This window comes from Pipistrellus hanaki, assembly GCF_964339955.1.
Source record: "Pipistrellus hanaki genome assembly, chromosome: 20".
NCBI lineage: Eukaryota > Metazoa > Chordata > Mammalia > Chiroptera > Vespertilionidae > Pipistrellus > Pipistrellus hanaki.
This window is the reverse complement of record NC_140522.1, coordinates 4,315,372-4,330,793: the sequence shown is the minus strand read 5'-3', so window position 1 is coordinate 4,330,793 and position 15,422 is coordinate 4,315,372. Positions and strand designations below refer to the sequence as shown.

At 45.6% G+C, this 15,422-nt stretch overlaps 1 protein-coding gene across 2 annotated transcripts in view; it reads right to left on the bottom strand.

The window, feature by feature from the left end:
• Window positions 1-12,661, bottom strand: part of WDR26 (WD repeat domain 26) — a 34,560-nt gene extending 21,899 nt beyond the window's left edge. The window contains exons 1-5 of one of the 2 annotated variants that reach the window (XM_084868707.1): window positions 12,123-12,661; window positions 10,213-10,312; window positions 10,008-10,112; window positions 4,415-4,551; window positions 797-894 (exon numbers count right to left, since the gene is read on the bottom strand). In XM_084868707.1, the coding sequence (XP_084724833.1) occupies window positions 797-894; window positions 4,415-4,551; window positions 10,008-10,112; window positions 10,213-10,312; window positions 12,123-12,514 (832 nt within the window). In that variant the 5' untranslated portion in view covers window positions 12,515-12,661. The remainder of the gene's footprint in view (window positions 1-796; window positions 895-4,414; window positions 4,552-10,007; window positions 10,113-10,212; window positions 10,313-12,122) is intronic. The other variant, XM_084868708.1, reaches the window with a different exon arrangement.
• Between the last annotated feature and the right edge of the window lie 2,761 nt (window positions 12,662-15,422).

Here is a 15,422-nt window from a genome sequence, read left to right as displayed (position 1 = left end):
AAAAAAAAAAAAAAAAAAAAAAGGGGGTAACAATGGAAACAAAATTAAAGATGATGTGTGAGAGGGAGACTATTCATCACTAAAAGTATAAGAAAAAAATCCAGTTAACAAAGAACAAGTCAAAATCCTGGAACAAGCCTAATTCTATTTGCTTCTAATGCCAATGAAAATTCAAGAAGTAACTGGTATTTTGATACTGATACCAATCTATTCTGATCCTTTAATGTCTTATACCTCCCAGTCACATGGTTTTCTGATTCTTAGGATCTCTGTTCTCAGATCACCATGAAGTATAAAGAGTAACATGACGTAAGCACAGAGGGAACGGTCTTTTATATACAGATGTGGCAAAAATGAAACTCTTACCCCGAATTGGAAGCCACAGAACATAGCTGAGGAGAGGGTAAAACAATTTACAGAAGAAATCCGGGCCTTCCCATTGAAAACACAATATTTACAACACTCCTGCTTGACAGCTGTGGCTTACATTATTTTCTGCCTGACCACAGCTCTTTCCCCACAAACAGAATCTTATGGGGAGCATTGCTACATAAAACAAGTGAAAGGGAACTGCCTGGGACCAGCACCCTCACTGTCTGCGGAGGTTAGCTTCTCAGACTCCATGGCAGAGCTGGAAACCTCCGCTTCACAGGGTTCTCTTGATGGACCTCGCTACAACCTTCCCCTAAGTAACATTCAATGAGAGTGTGTCTAGACACAAGCCCTCGTCATTGACTCACATACCTGTTTCTCTCTAAGGACAAGTCCAGAGACACCAACAAATTAAGACTCTTACTTTGAAGTTTGTCCAACAGTTTGGATCGGGAAGCTGTTCCTTTGCCTTCCCATTCTGCTTTCGCACGTAGGTCTTCCGCGTGGCTACACATCAGATACCTACAAATACCACAGGGAAAGAACCGAATAGCAAGTCCTTCTCTCTGGATTAGAAACAATTGAAAAATACTGGTGCTACTCAAGATAGCTAGTTCTTACTAAGAAACATTGATCAAGAAAAAGTTCTGGAGTGGACCCAGTTCATCAATACAACCTGGCATCTGGATATAATTAAGAAATGTAATATAACAGAAATAGCTAAATACATATTATTATAATATATATTATCTATGAACACATACTTATATATTGTAATCGTTATCTATATATAGCTCTTATTGTGTGCCAGGCTCTGTTCTAAGCACTCAACATCTATCATTACTTCATTTAATGCTCATAACAATCCTGTATGAAGTATGCCCTATTATTCTAATTTTATAAATGAGGAATTGAAGACAAAGAGCTTAAGTCACAGACTCAGGGTCAAGTTAAGAGGCAAAGCAGGAACATGAATCCAGACACTCTAGCTGCAGAACTCACTCTTAACCACCATGCTAGCAGCTTCTCACCACTAATTCAAAACAAAGCCTTAAAAGTTAATACTAAGCTAATTAAACAGAACAACATACCTTTAAGAGATTATCAAAACGTCACTCAAGAAATGGTATAATTGGACAACCATCCTTGTGCGATCCCAAAGGGGACATCTGGGAAGGGCTCTTTCCTCACTATCTGTGCCGCAGGAGGCAGAGCGCTAAGTGCGTGGGCTCTGGAGCACACATGAGGGCCCCTGCTGGAAGTGTGACCCTGATCTGGTCCTGCCTCTTCTCAGAACGGGCTTTAAAAGTAAAAGAAGCGAAGGCATTCTTTAAACATGGAGGTGAGACCTGGCCATAAGTCTCCTGCTATTTGTTGTCTGTTCTCAGACAAATCTGTCCTTCTCACTTGGAAAGAGGGGCTGGAACAAGGCAGTAAGGATTAATGAGATGGAGTATGAGCATATGAAGTACTCGGTCCACTACCTGATACACACAGAGCTCACTATGTGATAATGTAAGTACCAGAAACCTCTCAGTTAACCCGGTATCGCCTCCTCCTTTTCTTAACTGCATAAGGCATATTGCACTTGGCATTTAAATCAATTAATAGCCTTTCACCCAACAACAGAACTACTTCTCTTGCTGTGTAGTATCCAGTGCCTTAGCTGATGAGAATTTAATTTTTAAAAAACTGTATGAGTAATTACATTTAAGCTGGATGTTGTAAAAATTTGGTTTCTAAAATATCCTTTTGGGAGTAAAATTTATCATCAATAATTCTGAGAAAATCATTTACTTTTTAAATTTTGTAAAAATAACCTACAACGGCTTCTTCGCCCCTTTGAAAATATTACACCTTTGGGTTTCAAAGGAAGTCACATGGCATAACCGAAAACACTGGACCGAGTTATGATGTCAGCTCCACATCTTGTCACCGCTGGGCCTCTTACTTGTGTGCGACAGTCTAGGGCCAAGCCTAGAAACTCACTGCAGAAGAAAACCGCTACGACTAACTTGTAGGCACTACTGCCAGAGAGAAAAGCAAGTCCACCATGGGAATGGCACTTAGGCGACACAGAAATCAGACACCTCTGAAACAGGTAATCCGAATACGGTAACGTACAAAACTGAAACATCCAGCAGAACTGACTATTTCAAGATTTAGAGTATTCCTAAATGTTCTGGACTCATGAACCCTATCCATCTTAGGTCCTACTTTCTATATATATTTGAAAACTCATTATGTGTGAGATATTGCTCTAGATCAGGGGTGGGAAACCCTTTTTCTGTCCAGGGCCATATGGGTATTTATAACATCGTTTGCTTAATATAAATTTATGTTGCTATGAAAAAAGCTCCCAGATTCACTGAATTTCCAGTCCCACCTGTGGTCGCACGGCCAGACCAAATGATTTCACAGGCCTATTTATATGGTTTGAGGGCTGGCCACTCCCCCCCATTTTAGATGCAGGGGCCGTGTCATGTAATGAAAAATGCTATAAAGAGTGATGTGACAGAGAAGGCCTGGTGGTGGTCTTCGGAGCAGATATTTGGGTGGGGACCTGAGCCAACTCTGCAGAGATTAGGGAAGAGCATTTAGGAACTGAAGAGGCAGGATAAATGCCTTAATGTTAGTGTCACTACAGCAATGAGTAAGGGCAGGGATGGCAGGAAAGGATCAGGGGCCTTGTGGGCTAGGGCAGTTTCTGCATTTTAAGCCTGCCAGAGCCAGTGGACAGTTTTAAGGAGAGAAATGGGTTAATAGATGGTTTTGCTTAGGTGTCTCTGTGGCTGCTGTGTGGAAGATGCAGTTAAGGGGGGGAGAGGTGCTTATGCCTTACCTAGGGTAGAAATGTGGAGGTGAGAGCAATGGACAGACCCGGATGTTTCAGAGTGAGGCCCTTTCCTGCCTTCTTTCCCACGCCCCCGGGCATTATCCTGGCCTCTCTCCCCTAAATTCCAGGTCCCTTTTCTGCCTCTGTAACCTGTTTCCCCAGCTTAGGCAGCCCAGCTGGCCCACTTCTCCCACCTCTAGAATTTTCTAAACCAACTTTCTCTTGTAATTTGAAAAGTAAAAAGGATGAGGCTTAAGATTTTTGTCTGAACAAGTGGGTAAAAGGTCTTACCACTTATTGAAATGAGGAGCAGGTCAGTGAGAGTGAAGTGGGTGGACGGAATCAAGAATTTTTTTGAACAGTTAACTAAGGCGCCTATTAGCCTAACGGAGACTGTCAAGTAGCCATCAGACATGTACGTTGGGAGGTCAGAGCCACCGGCATATCGATGGTATGTGAAGGCATGGTACAAAATGAGGGTGCCTTGGAAGAGTGTTTAGACAGGACAGAAAGGAGGTCCAGAACCAAGCCTTTGGGCACTCTAACTTTTAAAGGATTGACATGAAAATAAAACGAGATTGCACATATGAAGTGCTTAGCAAGAACCTGGTACATGATAAGTATACATTAAGAGAATATACGGCCCAAACTGGTTTGGCTCAGCAGATATAGAGTGTCAGCCTGCGGACTGAAAGGTCCCAGGTTTGATTCCGGTCAAGGGCATGTACCTTGGTTTGGGCACATCCCCAATAGGGGTTGTACATGAGGCAGCTGATCAATGTTTCTCTCTCATCGATGTTTCTAACTCTCTACCCTTTCTCTCCCTCTCTGTAAAAACTCAATAAAATATATTAAAAGAAATATATATATACGCACATTAATTCTGGAAACTTCAATGGATAAACCATTTTCAACTTATGAAATACTTTCACACTTAGTTGTGTTTTTTTTTTGTTTTTTTTTTTGAAGATTCTGAAATGGCCTTTCATGAGCAATACATAGTTCTTCTTCCTTTTACCCACTTAAATATTTCTCTAGTCTAATATGGAGTACACCTGTAAGTGGATCTATCAGGTTAGTGTTACCTAAGAATTTAGCAATATTCAGATCTTGGAAAAACGTCAAAGAGATGCAGCTTTGGAAGCGGACCTTGGTAAGAGTCACAGCCCTCCATCCACCCGGAGCCTAAGGACGAGGCCTCCTTACCCGCTGAGAACATGAATGCGTTCCGTGTTGTATTTCAGCGGCGTCAATTCACAGCGCAGAACCTGCAGGGCCTCCAGGACCTTGCCGTCCTCCAGGTACTCCAGGTACTTCTGCTGCAGCAGCAAAAACTTCATCCTCTGACATGACAGAAAGCAGCAGTCAGGGGAAAAAAGTCGATGGGAGGTTCAGAAAATGTTTGTGCCTAAACAGAACAGTAGAAACCATTCTACTACGCCCTTTGACAATCACTTCTTAAAAAGCTTTAATAGGATTCAAAATATTTGGGTTTAATGGGGTCACAGTATATTCATTAAATGTGACTTTGCTCAATCCCATGTCTTAACACAACAGTTTTGAATAATCTCAAATTAGATATGATCATTAATGACATCAAAACAGGTAAGAATGAATTCTGCCCTGAAAACATTCACCTAGAATTTTATTTCTTCTATAAAAATTTAGAACTATTTACAGTATTGTAAATTTTCTTTCTAGAAAAAAGCCTGGGACTTTTATAATGGGCAGTGGGAACATTTTAGGGAACAGGTTTTGGAAAAAACAGAAAATTCCATTAAAGAAGGGATTGCTTAGCACAATGCGGAAGAAGGACTAAGGAGACCAGAAAGCAGAACCAGAGACATGAGGCAGAAGTTGCAAAGTGTCAGATTTTGGTTCATTAAAAGTAAGAAGAGCTGCCCAGCAAGTGGACTAAAGGTTGGTGTACAAAGGACTGAGCTTCCTAGAACTGAAGTGTACAAGCATCAATCTGATGGGACTCACTCTGAAGACAATAAAGGTTCAACGCCAAGGTTTTAAAAGATTCAATATCTGTCTTTGCGGGTTGGAAACAATCTAATCACTGATACCCTTAACTATGAAGCACAGACAATTATCAGCTCTTTATCTTAAAGGATAAACCATTTCCAACTTATGAAATATCTTTACATTTAGTTGTTTTTTATTCTGAAATGTGCTGAATTTAGTATTTTCTAATGTTCTTTTACTATATTATTTTAACTTAAAAGTGATGGGAAGTAACTTGAAAAATCTTAGCAGCTTTTTGCTAGAAAAAGATTTATGAATATCAAGTTTGGAATTTCTTTTAAACCTTAAACCTAATTAAGAACATTGCTTAGAGGGACTATCATTATATCTGCTACTGGGGAAGCTTGCAATACACATAGAGAACTTTGTTAGTAGATAGGAAATGTTAGTTATGTTTAGAGAATCCAAGAGACAGTGGTAAAAATCTCAAATCCACTTACTTTAAAAAGCATTTAATGCTTACTTTAAACACATTAAAATACACTTCTCTCAAAAAATGGTTTGAAGAAATTATCATTTATATATGGAATTAAAAGTATCATATAACTGCTCTTCAAGATTTTATATTAGGGAACATTTAGAAGAAAGACATAACCTACCAGCTGATAAAATAAACAAAAACAAACCCTCTCATATAACTCAGGCATACATTTAAATACATCTTTTATAAGATACATTGCTTATGCTTGGTAATAATCTAATCTTAAAACTATAGCTAAAGACCAATAGGAAAAATTTCCAATTATGAGATAAGCTCCTGTAACTCTAGGAAAATTACACTTACCAAATTTTACACAAAAGTTACACTGACTAAATGAGCATTTCAGAAACAGATTAGTTTCTAAGATGCTCTAAAAAGTGTTGCTGTGCATGCAACTGTAAGTTCACTTTTATATACCCAATTAAAAAATACTGCGAAGTCCATCAGGTGACAAAAAACAAAAACAGAAGACTAAATCAAACAAAGCAATCTAAAAAATCAAAATATATTTGAAGTTAATTCTGGATATTCTCACCATTTTATCCTTTTAAAAAAATTTCAACTCTTTATGAAGTGAAGAGTTCATATATTTTCATTTATCAGTACACTAATAAAGATTCTGTATCACATAGTGTTTTCGATTCAAATTTGAGAATATTTTGTTATAGAATTTTTAAATTTAAATGCCACATGAAGCTGTGTCAGCATTTGCATTTCATTTCTTCATTTAGTTTTCTTAACAATTGGGAATTTGGGGAAAACTTTAATTCAAGGCAAATTTTTAATTAATTTATTTATTGGGTATCAATCATGAGGTCCTAGGCACACCCCCTTTCCCATTCCAATGTGTGCAGGGACAGTGTCCCAAGTGCTATTTTCCCCTTATTTTCCCACCAAGATCCTGCTAGAACATGTTATTCTCTTTCTATGGGGCAGAGGCAGAGGAGGAGAGAAGAGGAAGGCAGAGAAGCCAACATAAACACGATTTTCCGTGTACAGGGAATGCTATAAAAGCAGTGCAAGAGCGGTTCTCTGAGTCACTTTACCCAGGTTAAGACAAAGAATATCCTGAAACTGGTATCAAATCTTGGTGGTGCACATGGCAGAGAACATGCTGCTGACTCAGCACAGACAGAGACGTGGTTGAGAGAGAAAACACTGATGCACATGATAAGGATGGCGAGTAAAACTGCATTTCACTCCCCACAATTTAAGGCACAAAAATGCAAATCTAGTTTTTCAAGAAAATAAATACCTTTCAAAAATGATGTAAATTATTTACTGAGTCTGCGGAAACGTGGGGTCAGGGCTTTGCTCCCGGTTTTGTAAAATGAAGAAAGAAACAAAAGAAGAGAAAGCACACTCTCCTCTCTGTTTCCCCAACGCCTAGTTTTTCAGATTATTTCTGGTGTCTTTGGGTCCAGCAGTTTCTTTCTTTGCTATCTAACACAAACTTGAAATTGTTAAGTAAACAGGACAGCTTAAAAGGTAGTTTCATATGGTAAATCTGGCTGTTGTCTACCCAATATCTGTATTGGTTTATCCTTTCTTCCCATATAATGACACTGAACTCGATGGGAAGGAGAAAAAAAAAGAACTTAAAAGTTACGATACACAGGAAGTCTGTTTATCAAGAACAGCCTCTTAGCCAACTTAGTAGTGGTTCTGACTAACTCTGGAACAAGGTTTTAACCAAGTTATATCAATTAAATGACTCAGAGGAAAGGGGAAATGAATTATATTTAAACCTTGGCTCTCAAAACTCCTCCCTATTTGACTTTAAAACAAACTACTTCATTTTTGCACATTAATATTTGAACCGTTTTGTTAAGCATATTTCTATTATATTGAAAAATAAAGAATCAAACACATTTTTAGACATATAGGAGTATTTTTGTTTTTGTTTTTTTTTTAAATGTTATTGACCTCAAGTATCCACCCAATTCCCCAGACATGGCTAAGCATATTTGAACCCAAACTAAAAATATGTTGATTCATGAGCTCAGCTTCTAGAAAATCCAGAGCAAATTCTGCTATTTCTAGTATTAATTGACTGGAAACAATTTAAAAATATGGGGGTAGGGAAAGGGAGGTGCAATTAGGTCACTAAAAACGTTCAGGTTTAAAAAGTAAAATACAATTTTATTCTAGACTAAGTCATCAAGTGTGTCTGGCTATACAGTTAAATTAGTTATGTGAAAAGAAAAAAAAAAACAAACCACCAAATAGTTGTCTTCTAAGACATTACTACAAACTCATGCTTACATTAGATTATCTTCTGAAGGAGGGGAGAGGAGTCAAACTAAACATACGTAGAAAGGTGAAAAAAAATGCTGAAATGCATTTTTAAAAGCAATTGATTCATCAATGCTTAAAGTAAGATAAAAACTGGAACCCCTTTCTTTGTATAAATACCTAAACAGTTTGATGGCGTGAGGCTCAGCCAGAGATTTAATCTTCATCTTTTATTAGATCCTAGAATGTTCTACAGACTGAACAGGCTGCAAAAAGAAAGGATTCCTCCTTATTATCTACAGCTACCTTTAGTCAGTTAACATGTTGTTCTAATGAAGGTTTCTAATGAGATACAGTAATCATCTAAATCCAATACAGCAGTCTCAAATTACTATAAAAACGTAAGGAAAAGAGGAAGTGAGCCTATTCAAATTTTTACTACTAAATTACAGATATAATTTGGGCGAAGCTTAAAAAAGGAAAACAGTCCCCCAAGAAATCACATCCTTATTTTAAAACAGTCCAAGGGCAAGGTCATGATTGTCACCATAGAAGCAGTGCTAGCTCGTCTGATGGGAAAAGAACCCCAATTCTTATTTTGGCTTGAGATGCCTTGATTTTATTTTAGGGTCACCTTCCATTCCATCAGAGCTAACAATTTATGAAAAGCTGGCCAGTTAAAATATGCTTAGCTGTTTTTCTTTTTAAAACGCCAAACACTAATTGGGGAAAATTTAGTCATTGGAAAATTTGTAATCCTTTTGAATATAGATGTTTATTTATTTTAACTTCTGTGTTTTCATTTTAAAAACTGACCATGGAATTGATTATTCCATGAGTTAATTAGTTATCAACCATCTGATTCAATAATAGCAAGTTAAAATTTTAGTATTTTAAATACTTAATAAGAGAAAAAAGATAATGTGAAGACAATTTAAATGAACCAGTATTTGTTCATATTTGTTTGCACCTTTAATTCATCTGAAGGCCTTTCTCTAGGATTATATAATTGTATAAAATCACATTAAGAATTTGAAAACTTTTATAATTAAGATTTGTTTTAAAAACCCAAAAAAGAAAACCAGGAGACTCTGCTAGGTTTACAAAAAAAGGCAGAAAGATCGATGTTTGACCCAACTTAAAAAAAAAAAACAACTAAAGTAACACTCATTTACTAATATTTAACAAACAGCTGGTTTCCTTACTTCACTTCCTATTCACCCTTGTCCCTCCCCCACCAGACCGGAAACTGCTTCTGACAACAAATCAATCAGCTAGAAGCAAGAAAGCCAGCAGGAGGCCAAGCAGCTGATTCTTCATGGTTTCCAATCACAAGCACTTAGAAAAAACTGTATTCCCTCCTCTCTCTCAGCAATGCCTACTGAAGAATTCAAGCCTACCAGTATAAAGGATTCCTTAAGATTTATGAAAGAGGCTAACAAGTAAACTACTGAATTGATCTTGTTGGGGAAATAAGGCCAGTAAGCAGAACCCAATGGTCAGATACACATACAAACCCTCCACCAGAGTCATACATGTTGGACAAACTTTGACACTGTCAATTCACACAACTGGAATGCAAGAATGGAAAATGGTGAGCACACCATCGAGTTGGTTTGAATGGACTATAATTATAATTGCCAAAGATGGAAAAAAATTAGTGTCAGCTACTTAAGGCCTACAGACATACATAACCCAAGTACATTCTTTACCAGCACATTCAGTATTTTAAATAGTATAAAAGTATAATTTATCCTTGATTCTAGAAGTATAGAACTCCTATGAAACAGCACTAAAAGCATGATCTTTCAATATAATTTTGTGTTGAGCTTCATTTGTAAGTTAGGTTCAAAAGACACACTTATGAAACATGATTTTAAAAATACAGAGCTCAAACTTCACATCATAAACACTCATCTTAGGTTACAAGTTTAGTTATATAAAATTTAATTCCTTTTAGGCCTTATTTCTTATAAGAGGCAGAAGCCTAGAGTTAGCAATAACCTATTAACATAAGCATAAATGTGAAACTAAGAACAAAAGTGTATTTACCACAATTATTCCCAACAACGTTTGAGAGATTTCAAGTGCGCCTCTTACCACAATAGCATGAGGAGAATGCACTAAAGGCTTTAGTTCATTCAGGTCATTTTCTGCCTGCAAAAAGTGGCATAAGAGAAAAACAGAAACGTCACCGCGTGCACGTCAGATACACAATGTGAGCAGCAGTCACACAGCTCTACAGGCCCTACTTTACCTTATCCCAGTCTCCTTCCATGACATGATTTCGGAATTTGGTGGCAGAAGGATGTTCTAAACGACATCCTGACTCTTGCATGAGGAGATCAACAGTCTGGCTGCAGGAGAGATACAGTGTAAAAACGACCTGACCACGTTCAGGTTTACTCTTCCAAACAAGCTAACGTCTACGAAAACAGTTGCAAAAGTTCTTAAACTGATCTCAGGAAGAAAAAAAGAAATACAGAGCTTTCATGTGCTTGGCTAAACCAACCTGATTGGTGAACTGCCACCTCCGTTTGCATCTAGTTAAGTTAAAAACCTTCCGGAAGCTAGAATCAAAGCAAGTTCTTCCTACTTCTGCCATTTAATGCATCAGAAGCTTAAATGAAGTATAAATTCCTAAAAACATGCTGTAACCAGTTGGTTAAAGAAGTGGAAAACACACACACCAGGATCTACCACTAACCCTGGTCCATTTCAGAAGATAAAACATGCCAGCTCCATACAAGGCCATAGCCAGGACCTGCCATGAGGGGCGAGTCTGACATCCAGACACCACGTTGGCATAGAGATGCTAGTAGGTCAGTCTTTAAAATGGAAATAAATCCAGCATCAAAAATCATCCCCTTTCTCTCTAGACTAAAAATAGCAAATTTACTATGGTGTAGGTTCCAAACAGTCACGAGTTATTTCCTCCTGCTGCTGTCAGCTTGCTGCTGGTCTCAGTAAGACGTTAGCATTTACAAAACCTCTTTTCATACCAATTCCTTTTCCTTCTGGCAAAAAAAGAAAAAGTGAAATCTTCCTATATTTCTCTTTGAAAGCATAAAAGGCTCATCAGAAGCGGGTTGGATATGTTGACACCTAAGAGTCTCATTTATCAGTCTTACATGTTTGTTTATGTGTCCGTGTTTTCTTGTTCAGCCCCATTTACTTTTCAGCTGAACAGTGCAACCAACCATCTGCCCGAGAATCAAAATCCTTGTGTCACCCTAAAAAAGTGTTCCCCACCCCCCCCAGAAGGAACCTGTGACCCCCAAACCACACCACGGGCTGGCATCGGAGCTTATTTTCATCGACACTGGAGCTGGGAAACGCAGTGGCATGTTTTCCCCCTTAGTCTGCCTCTGCCCGGGGCTCAGCACCCCACCTCCCACCCCCTCCTCTCTCTTTGTGTGTACCCTAAACGGCGGTTTGGGGCCAAGGTCGCCGTCTCCCTTCACCCCACTTCAGGTGCCGGAGGCCACCTCCATCGCGCCGGGAATAAATGATTCACCGGGTCAGATGCCCCTCCTCCAGAGGCAGTCACCCCTCGGTGTGAAATTGGGGTTCCGGTCGGGCCGGTGGCGGGCCTCCGGGGCATCCGCCTGGCCTCTGCCTCCGGGACGCCCTCCTCCCCGCAGGTCCCGGCCCCTCGGTTCCCATAAACACTTGTGGGCGATCGGCCCTCCCGATTGGCTAGCTGGCCTGGCTGGCCTGTCACGGCTGGGGGTGGGGTGGGGCGGGGGGAGGCGCCCCACAAAGATGCCTCCGAGATGGACGAAAAACAAATCCTTCTCCGAGGTTCATTCTTTCCACCAGCTCCCCCCCCCACCCTCCCCCCACCGCACACACACACACACACACCCCCGCACAGGCACCCTCCGCAGGCCCTGGCTGGCAATCGGGCTCCCCAGGTGTGCGGGGAGAGTGTGTGTGTGTGTGTGTGTGTGTGTGTATGTATGTATGTATGGGGGGGGTAATCTCTCGGTTTCTAGGACCCCCTTCCCCAATCCCCCCACCGGGCCCGGCCCATCCGATGCATGTCCCCCTCCCCTTTCCCCTTCGGGCAGCGGTCCTCCCTCTGGGGCTCCCCTGCAGCCCCCTCCCCCGGCCCCTCTGTCCCCCTGTCCGTCCGCACCGGCCGGCCTTGCAGAGACGACTTACTTGAGCCCTAAGCCGTTCAGGTGCTGTCCTATGAGCCTGATGACGTCCTCGTCCGACTGGGACAGCCGCTTCTTCTTCTTGAGGCTGCTGCCCAGGTCCGGGGTGGCCAGGGCCGCGGCGGCGGCGGCGGTGGTGGCGGCGGCCCCGCCGGGGACCCCGTTATTGACGCTCAGGCCGGTGCTATTGTTGCTGGCGGCGGCGGCGGCGGCCGGGGCGGCGGGCAGCAGCCCGTTGGCGTGGGCCAGGTCCCCCGCGGACGACGGCGACGGCGACGGGGACGACGACGACGCCTCCCCGTTCTGGGCCGACAGGCAGGCGAGCTCCTGGGTCTGCGGCCCCGGGCCCCCGCCGCCGCCGCCGCCTCCTCCTCCTCCTGCCCCGTTGGCCTGCATGATGCCGCCGCCGACCAGGCTGTGGCCGCTGCTACTCCGGTGCGGGGCGGCGGCGGGAGGGGCGGCCGGGGGGAGTCCCACCACTACCACCACCGAGGAGGAGGAGGAGGAGGAGGAGGACGACGAGGAGGACGAGGACGGCGGGGAGAGGCCTGCGCGGCTCGCCGAGGCCCCGGGCTCTCCTGCCCCCTCCGCCGCCGCCGAGGCTCGGGGTTTCTTCCGCGGGGGCGGGGAGGCTCCGCCGGTGTCCGAGTCGGAGGAGGAGGAAGCGGAGGCCAGAGTTTCCTCGCCGAGAGAGGCCGTGGTGGGAAGCCGGAGGGGGGCGAGGCGGGGGCGGGGGGCGGGGAGGGAGGCGGGGGCGGGCGGGGGTCGGGGTGCGGGGCCGGGCGGGGGTCAAGGGAGCGGGGAGGAGGGGCGAGGGGCGAGGAGGAGGAGGAGGAGGGGGAGAAGGAGGATCCGGGCCCTTTCCCCCCCCCCTCCCGGAGGCAGCTCGTCGGGGTGCGCGGCCCGGGGGTCGCGGCGGGGCGGCGGCGGCGGCGGCGGGGGCGCCGCGGGGCTGGGCCCGGGGGTCGCGGCGGGGCGGCGGGCGGCGGGCGGGCGGGCGGCAGCGAGGCAGCTGCCGCCTCTGTGCTCGGCTCCGCTGCGCTCCGCTCCCCGGTGTGTTGATTCTTCCCCCAGCTGCTGCCTAATGGAGTCCAGGCGCTGGCGTCACAGGAAATGCCTATACTGCCCTCCTCACTCACTTCCGGCGGCAGGTATGGAACCTATAGGGGGCCTGTCACCCGGCACGTGCGCCGGGCGGCGGGGCCGTGAGGGGCGGGGCGGGCCCCGAGGGCGGCGGGGGCGCGACCCCGGCCCTGACCCTGACCCCCGACCCCCGACCCCGGCCCCGCGGGGCGGCCTCGGGGCGGAAGGAAGTGGTCCCGCCCCTTCAGGCCCGAGGCGCCCCGGCCCCGGGTCCGCGTGCGTGGGGGCGTGTGGACCCCGTGCGGCCCGGGGCGCGCGCTCGCGGCCGAGGGGGCCGCGCCGGGGCGAGGGGTCGCGGCCGCGTCCGGGCGCCTCCGGGTGAGGGCAGGGCCCGTCCGCGCGCGTCACGGTGACCGGGACCCCCGCCCCGGGGACCCCCCGGCTCCTCCTCGGCTTCCCACGCCGGCCGCCCCGCGCGCGCCCGGGCCCGCGGCCTTCCCGGGAGGGTGGACATGAGCAGCTGGGAGTCTGGGCTCCACCCGGAAGCGGAAGTAGCAGCCGGGGAGGGAGCAACACCTGACAGGGACCGGGCGTCCCTCAGGCCGGGCGGGGCGGGGGTCCCCGGGTCGGGAGGGGGGGTCCCCCTCTTTCTCAGCACTCGCCCGAACCCCCTCCTCCCCGCCCCCCGCCCAGCGTAGGCAGCATTGGCCCTCATGGTCCCAACTCAGACTCCACTCGGGGGACCCCTGCTTGGGGTTTTAAGGGGGAAATGGGTGACCTTGGGCTGAACCTGGACCACCACCCGGGAAAGCCCTGCGTGACCCCAGACAGTCGTTTAACGTGGATGTGGTGGATGGCCTTAGACACCTGATAATGGACATTTTCTCAGAAATGGGAGAAGAACCTTTCCCGGAAGTAGCTTTCCTGGTTGAAAACACTATGGACTCCACGAACACCTGTTCTATCCCTGAATCTTGCGATCCATTAAGACCTCAGAGTAACCTGGAGGCCCCTGGGAAGACGGCCCTTTCGAGATTTGGAGAAATAAATGTTCAAGAGATGATGTGGAGGAGGAGTTAGTCAGGCATCTGAACTGCCTGGGTTCCCAGGCCGGAAGGAGGCAGAGGAAGCCCAGGGCGGGATGGGACGGGACAGAGACTTAGCTCTGTGGTCCTCACCTCTTAACGCTGCTTCCAGGGAGACAGTGAGTGTGTGTGTGTGTGTGTCTGTCTATCTGTCTGTCTCTCTGTCTCGCCCTGGAAGTGTCTGTTCCCCTGGGTCAGACCTGAGTTCTTGCTAAGCTTCATAGGACCCCCCAGAGCCTGAATTACCAGATGGTTCACGCCTACCAAGGTCCCTGTTGGTCCATCAACTTTATAAACCACCTCCCGACTATTCATTGCGTTGTTACGGTCTGAACAAAATTTATCAATAATTTTGGCCTAAGGGGGAAAGAAAATGGTGTGTAATGATTTATTGGGCCGGTGGCAGCATGGGAGATAGAAGGTGTACAGCTTTCACCAGGGAAACACTCGTGTGGTGGCTCCTGATAAGGCCCACGCGGCACCAAGGAAAGGAAGAGGATAACGTGGGGGTGACATTGCAATATGGATGGCCCAGCTTTTCTGTTTTTCCACGTGACCGAGAAGGGCCTTATTAAGATTCTGAGTTCATGGCATCCGCGTGCTCTCTGATCACACCCTCCCTCTCTCTCCCCACCTTTCTGGTTGCAGTCCGTCTTTCCACACGGAGCTCACTTGGGACGGCCTCCGGGGACCTCCAGCTTCTGTGCTGACCTCCAGCCTGCCAGCCCTCATGGTGAGTGTCTCCCCCGCAGGCCTCTGTCGTGTCGTTTCTTAACTTGTTAAGACGCCTTCTTCCAGGTCATCAAAGAGGAGCCTTTCGCCAAAACCGGTGTGGCTCAGTGGATAGAGCGCCGGCCTGTGGACTGAAGGGTCCCGGGTTCGATTCCGGTCAAGGGCATGTACCTTGGTTGTGGGCACATCCCCAGTGGGGGGTGTGCAGGAGGCAGCTGGTCGATGTTTCTCTCTCAGCAATGTTTCTGGCTCTCTATCCCTCTCCCTTCCTCTCTGTAAAAAATAAAAAACTAAAAAAAAAATCAATTAAATATATTTAAATAAATAAAAATAAATTTTAAAAAGGAGCCTTTCTGGACCTCCGTCCCCCTGATTGACCTCCCCCTCTCCGCCCTTCTGGAAAA